Source organism: Girardinichthys multiradiatus, chromosome 3 (assembly GCF_021462225.1).
Source record: "Girardinichthys multiradiatus isolate DD_20200921_A chromosome 3, DD_fGirMul_XY1, whole genome shotgun sequence".
In the NCBI taxonomy this organism is placed as follows: Eukaryota; Metazoa; Chordata; class Actinopteri; order Cyprinodontiformes; family Goodeidae; genus Girardinichthys; species Girardinichthys multiradiatus.
In genome coordinates, this window is record NC_061796.1 from 4735331 (window position 1) to 4750213 (window position 14883).

General features: G+C 40.6%; 1 protein-coding gene across 8 annotated transcripts in view; it reads left to right on the forward strand.

Annotated features, from left to right (window-relative positions):
* The first annotated feature begins 4929 nt into the window (after positions 1-4929).
* Positions 4930-14883, forward strand: part of fhod3b (formin homology 2 domain containing 3b) — a 138676-nt gene continuing 128722 nt past the window's right edge. For all 8 annotated transcript variants that reach the window (XM_047360484.1, XM_047360486.1, XM_047360487.1 and 5 more), the window contains exons 1-2: positions 4930-5173; positions 13010-13116. In XM_047360484.1, coding sequence (XP_047216440.1) covers positions 5009-5173; positions 13010-13116 — 272 coding nt within the window. In that variant the 5' untranslated portion in view covers positions 4930-5008. The remainder of the gene's footprint in view (positions 5174-13009; positions 13117-14883) is intronic.

The window sequence follows — 14883 nt, forward strand, 5'->3', positions numbered from 1 at the left end:
TTAAGCACATGCCTTCTTTTTCTGCTTACTTTGAATTACAACCTAAGGGCCACAGCACTTTGCAAAAGTATTAATTCTACTTGAACTTTCTCACATTCTGCCCCATTGCAGCCACAAACTTGTATTTTATTGGATTTTTATGTGATAAACGTTTTCAAAAATGATTTTTTTTTGTGAAAGTCGTGCATAATTGTAAAGTGGGATAAATAGGATACATGATTTTTTGTCATGTGTTATTTAAATGTTCTTTAAACACAAATGTGAAAGTGTGAGGCAGTTTTTATATTGTGTCTCCTTGACTTTGACACTCAAAGTATAGTGCCTTCAATTCCTTTTAGCAGTCACCTCATTAGTAAATTGACTCCATCAGTATTTCATTTAATCTTATAATTGAATCCCAGTATAAATATATCTGATCTGTGAGGCCATCAGAGATTTGTTATAGAACATTAGTATTACAAACAACATAATAAAAAATAAAAAACAAAGCTAGAAGTTTAAAGCAGGGTTAGGTTATTAAATAATATCCTATGTTCTGTAAATCTCACAGAGCACTGTCAAATTTAATCTGAAAACATGGCACAACTACAAACCTGCAAAGACATGGCCCAACACCTAAGCTATAGGCCAGGAAAAGAGAACATTAATCAGAGATGTAAGCATGTAAGCATTTCCATGGTAACTCTATAGGAGCCACACAGATATACAGCTCAGGTGGCGGAATCTTTTGACAATGCAACTATTAGTCCTGCACTGCAAATCTGGCCTTTATGTAAGTGTAGCAGAAAGAAAGCCTGTGTTTAAAGAAATTTATAAGAAGACCCATGTGCAAGCCATGTAGTGGATACAGGAAACAGGTGGAAGAAGGTGCACTAGTCAGATGAAACAAAAACTGACATACATCACCATGAATATACCATCCATGGCTAAACATTGTGGTGGTAGCATCATGTTGTGGGGATGCATTTTTCTTTAGCAGGGAGGCGAAGTTGATAATGGTTGATAAGAAGATAGATGCCGCTAAATACAGGGCAATCCTGGAAGAAAAGCTGCTAGAGGCTGTAAAAGACTTGAGACTTGGGAGGAGTGTCACCCTCCAGCAGGACAACAACCCTAAATATAATGCCAGAGCTACAATGTAATGGTTTAGACTGGCGTATATCCATGTGTTAGAATGGCCCAGTCAAAGTCCAGCTCTTAATCTGAATTTAAACCCCTATGGGGTTCATACAGCGACTGAAAGGAAAAGGTCAGCTCCTTAGAAATATCAGTTTGACCTAAAAGTAGTAAAAAAGAAGCAAGAAGCACAGAGTTTTAAGAGAAAAGCTAATTGGCCAGTCCACACTGATAGAAGTGATAAGAAAGATGTGGCAAACCTTGACATTTCAACCATCTGTCCACAACCTCTACACTTCAGGCATTAGCATCACGGGCCCCTCTGCTAAGAGGAAGAGGATGCAGCATGCTAGTTGTACTCACAGATGAGGATGGTGACAGTTATGATGATGATGACAAAGTACAATGATCTAAAACAATGTTCCTTTAACTTTATTTGTATTTTCTTATATTTTCTCTTATATGCCTTCTTAGATGTTTATTCCTTTTACCACAAATAGGCAAGGAGCCATATATAGTCATTTCATTACCCTTGATTTTCTGCATGGTTAAAAAAAAAACAAATTTGAAAAATGGCACAAAAGGAAAATAAGTTTCTATATCGTTCATTAAAACTCTAGGGTGAAAATTTTCAATTTTCAAACATTTTAATAAGTGCCTTATGAAGGGTTAAAAATAGACTCAGGAGTCTTTTTGTTAGGTGCCATCAACTTGTTTCTGTACATTATGTGTTTACAAAAATGGAATGACTCTTAACATGTTGGGCACAGCATCTAAAGGTATACTGTACTTTACTGTCACCATGGTGGATCTCAGGATAGAAAGCATGTTATACTTTGCAGATTTAATTAGCAAACTTTCATTCATTTACAAGTTTATTGGAATTTTTTTTTCAAAAACATCTGGAGTGCGAGGGAAATATTATGTCTGGTGCTAGGTTACATTAAATGAGAGTATACAAACACAGCTGGAAAGGCATGAAAACCACAAATTATACAGTTTGAAGAAAACTTGCAGCTGTATAATAATTCAGACCATTTTAAGACTGCATTTGTGATTAGTTTATTTGGATATCCAAAGCTCCAATCTTGTTTGCACCGGTCCCTCACGGTTCCCCCTGCAGGTGGTGGGCCCACTGGGGGATGGCCTCGCGTCTCTCCTTCGGGCTTGGACCGGCCGGGTCCCGCGAGGAGCAACCCAGCCACCAGGCGCTCTCTGATGGGTCCCGACCCCAGACCTGGCTTCAGGGTGGGACCCCGGCTCCACGACGTCACGTGCCTCGTTTGTTTAGTCCTCATGAGGGTCGGAGGGGGTCTGGTTTGGGGACCAGAGGATTTCATCTCTTCTTTTTGCAGATGACGTGGTCCTGCTGGCCCCCTCTAGCCAAGACCTACAGCATGCGCTGTGGCGGTTCGCAGCCGAGTGTGAATCGGCTGGGATGAGGATCAGCTCTTCCAAGTCCGAGGCCATGGTTCTCGACCGAAAAAGGGTGGCTTGTCCACTTCAGGTTGGAGGGGAGTTCCTGACTCAAGTGGAGGAGTTTAAGTATCTCGGGGTCTTGTTTACGAGTGAGGGAAGAATGGAGAGGGAGATTGACAGAAGGATCGGTGCGGCTGCCACAGTAATGGGGTCACCGTGCCGGTCCGTTGTGGTGAAGAGAGAGCTGAGCCGAAATGCGAATCTCTCGATTTATCGGTCGGTCTACGTTCCTACCCTCACTTATGGCCATGAACTTTGGGTCATGACCGAAAGAACGAGATCCTGGATACAAGCGGCTGAAATGAGATTCCTCCGTAGGGTGGCCGGGCACTCCCTTAGAGATAGGGTGAGGAGCTTGGCCATCTGGGAGGGGCGTAGAGTCGCTGCTTCTCCACATCGAGAGGAGCCATTAGGTGGCTCGGGCATCTATACCGGATGCCTCCTGGACGCCTTCCTCGGGAGGTGTTCCAGGCACGTCCCACCGGGAGGAGGCCCAGGGGACGGCCCAGGACATGCTGGAGGGACTATGTCTCTCAGCTGGCCTGGGAACGCCTTGGGCTCCATCCGGAGGAGCTGGAGGAGGTGTCTGGTGAGAGGAACGTCTGGGTGTCTCTGCTGAGTCTGCTGCCCCCGCGACCCGGTCCCGGATAAAGCGAAAGACGACGAGTACGAGTACCACGATATCCAAAGCTGAAATGTAGTAGACAAATAAATTAAATAATTGCAAATGTATAGTTTTACTTTTTTGTTATTATTGTATTTAAGGTTTGAATTTTCCCACTGAGGGACAAAAGAAAAAGAGTTATTCTATTCGATTCTATTCAATTCTATTAGATTCTATTGTGTTCATCTGAAAACTCTTTAACAACCTCTTCAATGCTAAAACCTGAGATGTGCAGAAACTGTTCGTTCTTTTAATCAGGACTAAAAACACTGCTTACTAGAGATTACCTATAAAGGCCAAAGACTACTTTATCATTTATATCATGTGTTACCTTTTTTTTTTTTTTGCTTGAATATGATCATTTCAGCATTTCTTTCTGTTTATTTGACTATGTGTCATGTTTAAATGCTTTTATGTGATGCTTCAGTTTTGTATCGACGTATTTCATGTTTTTATGTCTGTTCCTTTGTTTTTCCTGTAAAGCACTTCAAATTACACTTTGTATGAATCATACTTCACAAGTAAATTTGACTTGCATTGCCTTGAAAATAGATCATAGAACCACCGAGCAACAGTCCAGTCCTTTATCTTGTTGACCTAGCTAGGTAAGACGCTTCTGGCATTGTCTCTTGTTCAGGACTGGCTTAACACAAGGAATGTCACATTTGCACCCCATGTCTTGAAGCTCTGACCCCTGCCACAGTTGATGTCTTGTGACCGCACCCACAGCTACTCCCAAACTCTCTAATCATCTTTGCTTGACAATCCTCCCAAGACTGCAGATATCCCGGTTCCCTGTGCATCTTTGTCTTGGACAATTTTTCCTTCCACTAAACATTCCATTAATATGCTTGGATAATGAACAGCCAAATTCTTAAACAATTAACTTTTGTGGCTTACCCGCCTTGTGTAGGCCTATGATTGTGTAGCTTGTAACGTGGCAATAACACAAATCCATCCTTTTTTTTGGTCTTTTGTAACGTTTAAATCTTTTGAGAAACAAATAGGCAGCAAGCCATAATCATCGAAATTAGTAGTAATGCGTACAAATAAATGTTTAAAATATTTTACTCTGTATGTGATAAATCTATATAAAATATCAGCTACACATTTTAAACTAAATTCCTGAAATAAATTAACTTCTCAATTATGCCCTAATTTGCCCTAAGATGCACTTGCATTTGAGTGTTTTCCTAGGATAATATTATTCACAGCAACTTTGACGTCAACTAAAACGTCGATATTGTTTGTATGTTTAATTTCAGCCACTAGAGGTCGCAGTTGCGCCTGTAACATGAGCTGTTGTGGGTCCGTAGGCTGAGGTCCGACTACCGAATGTGGTTGAGTTTATGCATCGCTCTTGCAGACCAAGCACTAAGTGCAGCAGTCCCGTCCGCACACCGCAGTCTGCCTCAGCACCTCACCGGAATGCCCTTGGACACTGTCGCTCCGTCCACCTCCGCAGCGCTCTGACCAGCCCGGTCTCCCAGCGACTTATCCCGGACCTGTCGTGCGGCGGCCCCATCTGCGCAGTTTGAAACTTATGGGGAAGCTTTAAGGATAACAGGGTGCAGGAGATTGTCCTACTGATAGTTTGCAGTCCCGCAGCACCAGCGGGAGGAGGAGAAGGAGAGGAGGAGGAGGAGGAGGAGGAGGAGGAAGAGGAGGAGGTGGGCTGCGCTGGTGTCTGAGGCTTCAGCGTCGCATCCACTATTCTGATCACTTCATATCACCTTGAATGGATACATCATGGCTACGTTTACATGCAGGGTGCAGTTCTTAGATGACACCGACCCATTCAACAGCACCAATTTTCCAGAGCCCACCAGACCGCCTCTGTACACCTTTAGGGAAGATTTTCCTCTGATCAATCAGATAGCTGGAGCCCACAGGCTGCTGAAAGCCCCACACAAGGTATTTATACAAACACCTCTTCGTTATGTGTTGTTATTTTTCAATGAGGAGAGCTACAGATTAAAACTGACTTAAATGAATAATTACCTTGTGTATGTTGATGGGGTAACCAAGTTACCAAACCAAGCTGGTGGATCATTGAGCAAGTGACCTGGGGCAGAAATGCTGATGAACCCAAACAGTGGTTACCCTAGCTACCCCCAGTGATATAGGAATGAAGACCTCTTACTTTTTCTGAAGGGTCGAAGGCAATTCATTTATTTTGAAACATGTAAAACATAACATTTTAAGTTCTAGATATTGCTGTAGTATTGGTAGCATTATTATGTGTTGAAAATGAAAAAAAAAGGATCCTTTAAGGAAACAGACAACTTCAGCACAAATATTCACACCTATGCAACCTTTTTTTGCATGTTTGCACATAAAACCCTACATTTTGATGTATTTTATTGGTATTTTTGTGCCCGACCAACACAAAGTAGTGCATTGTGGTAAAGTGGAAGGAATAAGAAATCTGGTTTATAACTTTCTTTACACATGAAAGTCTGAAAAGTGTGGCCTGCAAATGTACTCATCCCTTGCTAATTAAATAATTTGTAGAACTACCTTTTGCTACAATGACATGTATCTCTAACAGCTTTGCACATGAAGTAACAGGAATATATAAGATTTCATCAATTCTTAAGACTTGCCACAGATTCTTAATATAAAATGTGTCTGGTCTATGACTGAGCTGTGTAACACAAATATGCTTTAGCATTCAGTTGTAGCTCTGGCTATATATTTAATGTTGTTCTGCTGGAAGATGGACCTCTGAAAGCCCACTAGAGGTTGTGGAAGTCTTGCAGGGATCCCCCTAAGATTATCTTGTGTTTAGCTCACTCCATCTCCCATTAACTTTGCCTTGCTTCTCTATCCCTGAAACATCCCTACAGTGTGATGCTTCCCCCACCATGTTTCACCAAAGTGATGATGTATTTAGGGTGAAATGGGCAGTGTTCATGTTTCTCCACACTTCACATTTTGCGTATAGGCCAAAATGTTTAACTTTATTCCCCTCTGGCCAAAGCATCTTCTTCTCATGTTTGGTCTCGCTGCTACATACCTTGTGGCACTGATAAGACTATTTATGGCTTCCATTTTGCCACTCTTCCATGGAGGCAAAATTTATGAGGTGTATAATTTAATAGTTGTCCTGTCTAGAAATTATCCCTCCTGAGCTGTGGATCTCTGCAGCTCTTCCAGAGTTACCATGGGCCTCTTGATTTCTTTTTTGATTAACACTCTCCTTGCTGAGCCATTCAGTTTAGGTAGATGGTGATGTCATCTCCAAAACTTTATCCCTGACTTGCCTATTGTGTTCACTGGTCTTCATGATACGTTTTGTGCTCTAATGTTCTCTAACAATTTCACTTTATAAATTCTGAAGGAAATTGCTTCCATTGTAATTTATTTAGGAGAATCAGTGTAATCTAAGCAGAACTCAAATGCACACAATTTTTTGATTCAGATTGCTATTGCAAACATTACAAACATGTAACGTGACAACATGTCAACAAGCTGTAGAGGCCTGGTTACACTGCAAGGCACAATATATTGCTATATTGCCAAGGTAATTTCCTTCTCAGACTGATGAGAATTGTTCTTCAGAATGTGCAGCAATCTGTTATCAGCATCAAGGACATCTCCAGGGTGAAGCTTAACACATTGTGAGTGAGTTGCAAAAGTTACATTTTTCTTGTCCAACAAAATTACAGAAGTTACCTTAATGTTCCTGTTTGGAGTGGTGTAACTGTGCTGATCAAGAAAACAAAAATTAAAGCTAATTGTTTTGCTCTTTCTGTCCTTTGAAGGCTTCTAAAGGTCTGACTATTCAGAAATGTTTGTTTTGGTGTTCTGGTTTGACCACGTGGATCCAAGCGCATGTGAAGAAAAAACACCATCTCCTGACCTTTCAAAGTCAAATAAAACACAGATGTGTAATTGGCCATTTGTCTTTGTCTGATAGAGACGTCACATACATCAACATTTAATTTAGGGGTTTTATTGTCCTGTTAGATCCATGTTATTGCAGATTGTTTACACAGAGTTTGTGAGATGGAAGCTTCACATTCATACCCCCACTTGCTCTGACCGACAGGATGTGACGGAGATACTGTGAAGTGTTTGAGATGGAAGGTGGCAGTAAAAAGAAACAATGATGTATAAAAAAATCTGCCCAATCATTGTTTTCAACCTCCTGGAAATAGTGGTTAGGTGTAACTTTACTCAGTTTTTTTCAGCAACATTGTCACTGTATTTAAGCAAGCTGTTCTATGATTCACATTCTTTAAATTATTTGTTTTTAGAGTGACCCTGTAAATGCCTTAAACAACAACTCTGCAGGCCCAGAGCTCAGTGGTCAATCTGATATAGTGTGCTGCTCACACATGGTGTCCAGGGATGCAGACAGCTTACATGGGCTGTTTCTGAGCTGTTGCTGTCTGTTCCTAATGCTAAAGTTTGGAAATCTGTGCATTGTTGTTGTTAACTCTGCACTGAGTTGGACTGCGCTGTTCATACAATGGCACCTGACAAGTGGAAAAGGTAGAATCTAAAAATAAAAACAGTATTTCATCCAGAAAGAATGTATCCAAAACAGGTACTGTGAGCAATAATTTCTCCAGCTTCTAACATTTACAGTGCTTTGCAAAAGTATTAATATCTGTAGAACCTTTCCACATTTTGTCACGCCACAACATACTTCAATCTATTTTATTGGGACCTTATGCAACAGACTGACATATACATAGTTGTCATATTTGAGAAGTGTAAGGCAAAATCTTGCATTTGTTTTAGCTACCTTTACTCTGATACCCCTGAGTAAACTCCAGAGCAGCCAATCACCTTTAGAAGTCACATTGTTAGTGAAGAGTTAGCATCTGTGTGTAATTTAACCTCAGTATAATACCAGTTGTGCTGTGAAGGCTTTAAAGGTTTGTGAGCAATCAGCATCCTGGGTAACATTGGAGGAGCTGCAGGGATCTGCAGCTCAGGTGCGAGTATCTGTCAACTGGACAATTATTCACTTCACAAATCTGGCCTATTTGGACGAATGGCAAGAAAGAAATAGAAGGTGGTCTGGGCAGATTAACCCAATTTTAACATTGTGGACTGATTTTAAGACACGCTGTGGGTGCCTTTTTCAGTAGGGACAGTAAAATTAGTTAGAGTTCATGGGAAGATGGTGGGAAATAAATATATAACAATCCTGGAAGAACATCTGTCAGAGGCTGCAAGAGGTAGTTTGAATCAGGTGTACTGGAGCAGAGACACATCTAAAACATGAAGGACTGTTGTCTGTCAGATCAAAAATATGCATAATGTTTGTTAGCACGCATCTGTAACTACACGCTCTGTCATACCGCTTCTGTTCTGTTGGTGTCAGGTTCCAATTGTGGACTGTGACTTTACCAATTTAAACTTCAGAGACAATTGTTCTGCATTTTTCTGGTACCATAATAAAAACCTATGTTAAATGAGACTTCATGTAAAATGCTTTAAAATGTAGGTTTTTCCTTTCAATTGCTGTTCTCATTGTCATGCAGAGCTGAGGTTTTTCTCCTCTCTGCATTTTGAGGAGTTGTCACAGCAGAAGCTCCCTTTCAAAATAATGCATTTTCCAACACTGTCCCTGACAGGGATTTAAGATTACGGTTGTGGTTTCTCATTCATGCATCAGGTGTGTTTTAGTGTCACATGTCTTAACAGCAAGACCCCACGTGGCCTCATGTAGGAGATCACTGGATTTCATATGATTTGTCCTGGAGTTCATTGCAGTTTGCACACACAGATGTACAAGGTAGCCTCTACAGAGGCAGTACATTTAAGGAATGTACAAGAAGGTGTGCAGATGTTGTGTCTAGTTGATGCTAACTGCTTCTAGATGTCTCTCCTTCCTTGAACAAAAATCTGGAGTGTGATAGCAGTTTTAAATTGGAAATTGCATGGTGTTTATTTTTAGTCATTTTTCCCCTGCACTGCCTCCCTGGTCAGTGGAGCACATGGTTGCTGAAGGGAGAGGCCAGACCTCAGTGCAAGCAGAGCACTTGTGGTTACTTCTCTGGACTTGGCCATTGTAGTGCTACTGTGGGTTCAAGGCCTGGGCAGGAGACAGCTAAACAAATCTCTGCTTCGGATAATGTGTGATCTGCATTCCTTCAGATACTTCGATTAGGGACAATTAAATGCATCAACTTGGCCTCACATCACTTTTAGCCCTAGCTGTGATGAGCAATCCAGGTTGATTGTATAATGAGGAAATAGAAGGGAATTGAGAGTGGAGGTGAAAGTGTGGATAAATAGAGAAACAGAAAGCTTTGGGATAGCTTCTTTGTTTTCTGTCGGTCTGCTAGTCATTTACTGGTTCCACAGTTGGCTAATTATTGGTTACAGCTGCAGGATTGACTCAGTGTTTTGTCTATTTAAGGTAATGCAGAGCAAAAAACCAAAAAACAACAAACATTTTGCCCTTGTTTTCTATTTAGTTTATTGGGTTCTTGGAGCGTATTGAACAGGTAAAGGGGATTAAGACCTTGATTTAGTAATATACAACCAAATGAATGGGAAGTCAATTATAAATTGTTTCTTTTGGTAGTTTAGTGTGTGATTATAAGAATTAGTATCTTATTTTGTGCATTGCATTTAATATTAATGTCACTATAGCAAACCAGAGGCATAAGCAAATCAGGTTTTGCCAGTAAGACAAGACTTATTCCTCTTCTTTAAGGCTATACAAGGATAGAATGAGAGGGATCTTTGACTATGCCTCTTTGCTCCATCTCTCAAGATTGTCTAGACTCCTGCGATCTCTTTTCTGTTCAGTTCTCTTTAGATTAAACCACAGGTTTTCCTTAGGATCTAGGCCTGGGGAATGAAATGAGGTTGATTTTGTGTCTGGTGTAACCATTTCTCCGTTGACATAGCCGTATATCCTGGCTCACTTTCCTCCTGACAGACCCAGTATTGACCAATTTTTCAGATTACTGTCAGAGGTCAGAGATTTTTTTAAATCTGAAATCCTTTAGTTTATGATGCCAGATACTCTAATAAAGAACAAGGCCCACAGCATAACAGATCCTCCACCATACCTAACAGGGGGAAACAAGCAATATGGAAAAATAAAGTATTTGGCCTTAAATGTATTACTGCACAGAATCATTCCCCCACAAACACAAATCCTGTTTTTAATCAAATGTACACATTATTAAGTAATGCAATTGCACATCTGAACAGCATGCAATAATTTTATTCAAAAAGACTTACAACATACAACAAGGTTGTACAGAAAAGCACCAATCCTGACTATACTGTTTGTCTTTGGATATTTGTAAACATAAACAGTTTATGTATATTTTTATCTCAATTACAGTTTTCATCATGGTAATCTTTTTTTTCCACAAAAACGATAATGATAATTGCCCATTACTATTGGGTAGAATGGGGATTCTTTCTATATAATCATCCTTTCTATTAGGATTCTCTGGTTTGATTTCATCTGACCAAAGGACAGTTCCAGTTAAAGGCCCAGTGGCCATTTGCAAACTCCTTATATTTACATTTGTGATGTAAGGACATAAAAGCATTTTCCTGGCATGTCATGTCCCAAAATAACCAGCTGTGAAGAAGACACCATCTAATGGCTGTTATGGTAACTTGGTGACCCCAAAATGCCGCTATTTGCTGCCTTCTAATCATTAACACTGAAGATTTCTTTTTCAATTTCTGGCCTCCGTTACAATCCTCCGGACTGTGTGCACAGATACTGTAAATATACAGCCCTGTTTATTCTTTTTCTAGTTTTTTAAAACCTTTTAATTATTGCTCTGACTGTAGATATGGGCAGGTGTAGACAAGCAGCTAATTTTTCATGACTTCACATCGACACTTATGTTTCCCATTTTGAAAAGTGGCTTAAAAAATGGGACTCTTTGTCCCATCATATTTATACCACATGAGGTATTTAACCTCAATGGACAGGAGGACAAGTGTCCTGGGGTTTCAACGTAGATACATTCTTTTGCCTCGATGCGCCACTGCTGTTCCACAGATGTCAGTCAACCTGTTGCAACCAATCTGCATAGGCTCAGGACCTGACCAAGCAGCCTGAGAGGAGGGAGAGGAGGAGTTTCTAGACGGGTTAAGGGGTGGAATATCTGAGACCAGAGAGTTTCTTGAATGAGGGACGCTTCTCTTTAGCTTTGCCTTATTCCTTTCTTTGAGGCTGTTATCAAGTCTGATGGCTAAAATAATGAGCTCCTGTAAGGTGGTAGGCTCATCTCTGACTGCCAGCTCATCCTTTTGGAGTCATTCAGGGCATGAAAGAATGCGCTTTTGAGAGTGCTTCTGTTCCACCCTGAGGCTGCACGAAAACAGTCGAGAAGTCAGAAACTAATTATTGGCCCTGTCTCATTCTCCACAATTTTCTAGATAATTCAGTGTCACCACAAGGATGATCAAATGTCATCTTAAAATCCTGGATAAACTCTGGAAAGGAGCAAATAAAGTTGGGATACTCGCTAAATTTAGCCTCAGCCCACCTCAGAGCTCTGCTACAGAACAAACCTATCATATGGGAGATTTTAGAATTGCCATGAAAAAAGGACTGGGAGGGTCTGTTGAAAACTAGGGTGCAAGGAGTAACCCTTCACAGTTGCCTACCTCTCCAGTGAAAAAATCCAGACTAGGAGAAGCGATGTCAAAGCACATGGAAGGAGGAAGCAGAGCCTGAGCAGGAGCAGGCGAGCTAGAGGCAATAATAGAATAATTTGTTTTAAGAGTACTTTTACATCTGTACCTGCTGAGCCAGAGTGGAGAGGCTTGCAGCTCAGAATCAGAGAAAAAGTTGGAGGGGGGACTGAGAGCTATCCCATCTTAACACATGTTTTGTCTCAGTTCCCAAATGTGATACAGTCTTTGAGTGCAGTGGCTGAACACTTCAAAGCCATGAAGTGTCTCCCGGTGTTGTTTAAGTCTCTCCATCATGTTTAATAAAGTTACTGTCATAAACAAAAGGAAGGAAGTGGGAATGCATCGGTTTGGGAGTAAATGGACCGTTATGAAAAATCCTACATGTTACATGTTTACACGTGTTTCTCATTATAAATAAAGATGTTGTAGGTTGCCTCAAAATTTCTCCTTCTTTGCGTTTCATTAAGGACCAGAGGGAACAGCTACCATACCATGTGTTGTTTTAGAGACCCACAGTGTTAGTGGAGCAGAGCAGTGCCAAGTCTCTGCTCCTGAAATCAAATGTTTGGACTCTTTTAATGGTATTTGTTTTCCTGTCTTCTGCTTCGCTGCTGGAGGTCCTGCAGAGCTCGGCAGAGGTCCTGCAGAGCTCGAATATAAATAAGTTAATATCTTCAATTTGGAGGTCAAGCACATTCACGTGAACAGGCACTCTCGTTCTTCATCCCTATGGCCCGAGCTGGGTGATGATAACCACTGAGGACCAGACAAATCATACCCCCGCTGTGAATTCATCATGCTTGATGGTAGTTTATCAGACATGGTGGGAGGTCGGGGCAGAGATAAGAGGCACCAGACAGCCAAGCAGTTCTGACTCCTCACTAGCTTTACTTTGCTTGTGACTGTAGCACTCTGACATCGGCTGAAAAAAAGAACAGTCTAGTTGAGTCACAGTCCTGTTACTGTCTTGTTATAATATTTTTTGTGGGTGTTGTCAGTTGTTTTACTTGATGAGAATGGTTTAAAGTTGCATTGGTCAAATCTAACTGGTGTGTGTGTGTCTGTGTGTGTGTGTGTGTGTGTGTGTGTGTGTTTTTCCACATTTAGCCCGATGACTGTGCCCTCCAACTGTCCCATAATGGAAGCTATTTGGATTTGGAGTCTACCCTGGCAGAGCAGAAGGATGAACTGGAGGGATTTCAGGAAGATGGAGGGTAAGATAACAATCGCATCCTTCTCTGTCTGTTGCTTAACTTTTTCCTTTGCTATCGCCAAAACTTGGAAACACCAAGAAAAGAAAGAAGAAAGAGCGTGTAAACAGCACACACAATGAGAAACACTCTCCATTACTGGCCTGAAGTCACACACTAAAATAAACTTGAATACTCCCGTAAGAGAAAAGTTGGTCGTATACTCCTTCCACTTCAAAAGCGGTGTGTCACACAGATGCCAGACAAAGCTGAAAATACAAGAGTATCTGACCCCACCGAGCAGGTGGATACAGTCATATACATAACACGCCAAACCCTGATTTTCCCGGAATCAATTGCTCATGCTTTAAATTAGCTGTCAACTCAGAGAAATACATGAAAAAAATGATTCAAGAGTAACTTACTTAAAATTTCTGATTACAGCAATCTGGGTTTAAAAACTACCCAAATACCTCCCGCTTTTACAGTCAACCATAATCACTGCAATATGGTTACTGTTTAAGACAGAGAGAATAAAATTCAGGTCTGATAAGATGGAACTGATATAGTTGGCTATAGGGATATACATTAATATCCTTCTTGCTGTATTTCTGTGGCTAATCTGATCCAATTACAGTGATTGGAATCATAAAAATACCTAACTGGGTACAGGATAAATTACTCAAAAATCCTTTTTCCAGACATTAGCTGAATGAGCTCTGCTTTCCGCTCATGCAAAGATATTAGATCTGTTTAAAAACTGTCAAGGTATCAAAGTCTTTAATGATTCCACCTTATTACAAGTAAAAGTCTGTTTAAATTGAGAATTTCTCCAAAACACTGAAAATCTATACTATGAGACACTATTTTATTCTTTACAAGCTGTTTCTGAATTATATTCAGACAAAGTGCTTCTTGCTTAAGTTGAAGCACAGTAAAAAACGAGTTCAATGTTATTAACTTTGATGTCAAATCTAATTTATATTTCTTATTTGACACCATAACCTGCTCAACCCCGAGCAGAAGAGCAGTACACTTAATAATAAATAATAAAATAAATGGACAGTCAATGATTGTTCCTGGGGTCCACTAGGTTGTTCTGCTAGAGTTGCACCAAGAACCAGTTTGGTGAAAGTGGCCGATATTCAGCTAGATTGGCCCTGATAGATGACTGACCAGTAGGAAGTTTAAAAAATCCAATACTTTTTCAATTGGTGAACACACCATAGTAACCTGTACCAGGCTGCACTGACAGAAACAGGGATTTTATTGTTTTGATTTTTCATCCTCTGTATGTCATGGGATCTTCTGGGTTGGAAAATGTTTGCACCCTTTTGGAAATGTCAAAGTTAGATCACATTCTTTGAAGAATACACTTGGAGGGGCGTGCCGCATTGTGTAGTCGTAGAGCGTGTGACCCATATACAGAGGCTTCAGTCCTCAGCGCAGCTGTCCCGGGTTTGAGTCTTGACCCCTAAGACCTGTGGTCCATGTCTTAGTCCTTTCTCCACCTTCCCCTCTTTTCCCCCTCTCTCCACCTGTCTGCCTACTTTTAAAAAAACAAAACAAAATAAATGCAAATAGTGCCACAAGAAAAATTCTTAAAAATAAAAAGGATACACATGGAGACTGCTTTTGTATTGCGAATCATGCTAGTTGGTAATTTAAGATGCTACAGATTGTTTAGGATGTTAACTCCCTAATCATTTTACCTTTGTTTTAGATTATTAATAACTTCTTGTTTTACAATGACTTTTGTTTCACTTAGCTATGTCACATCACCTTTGCTCC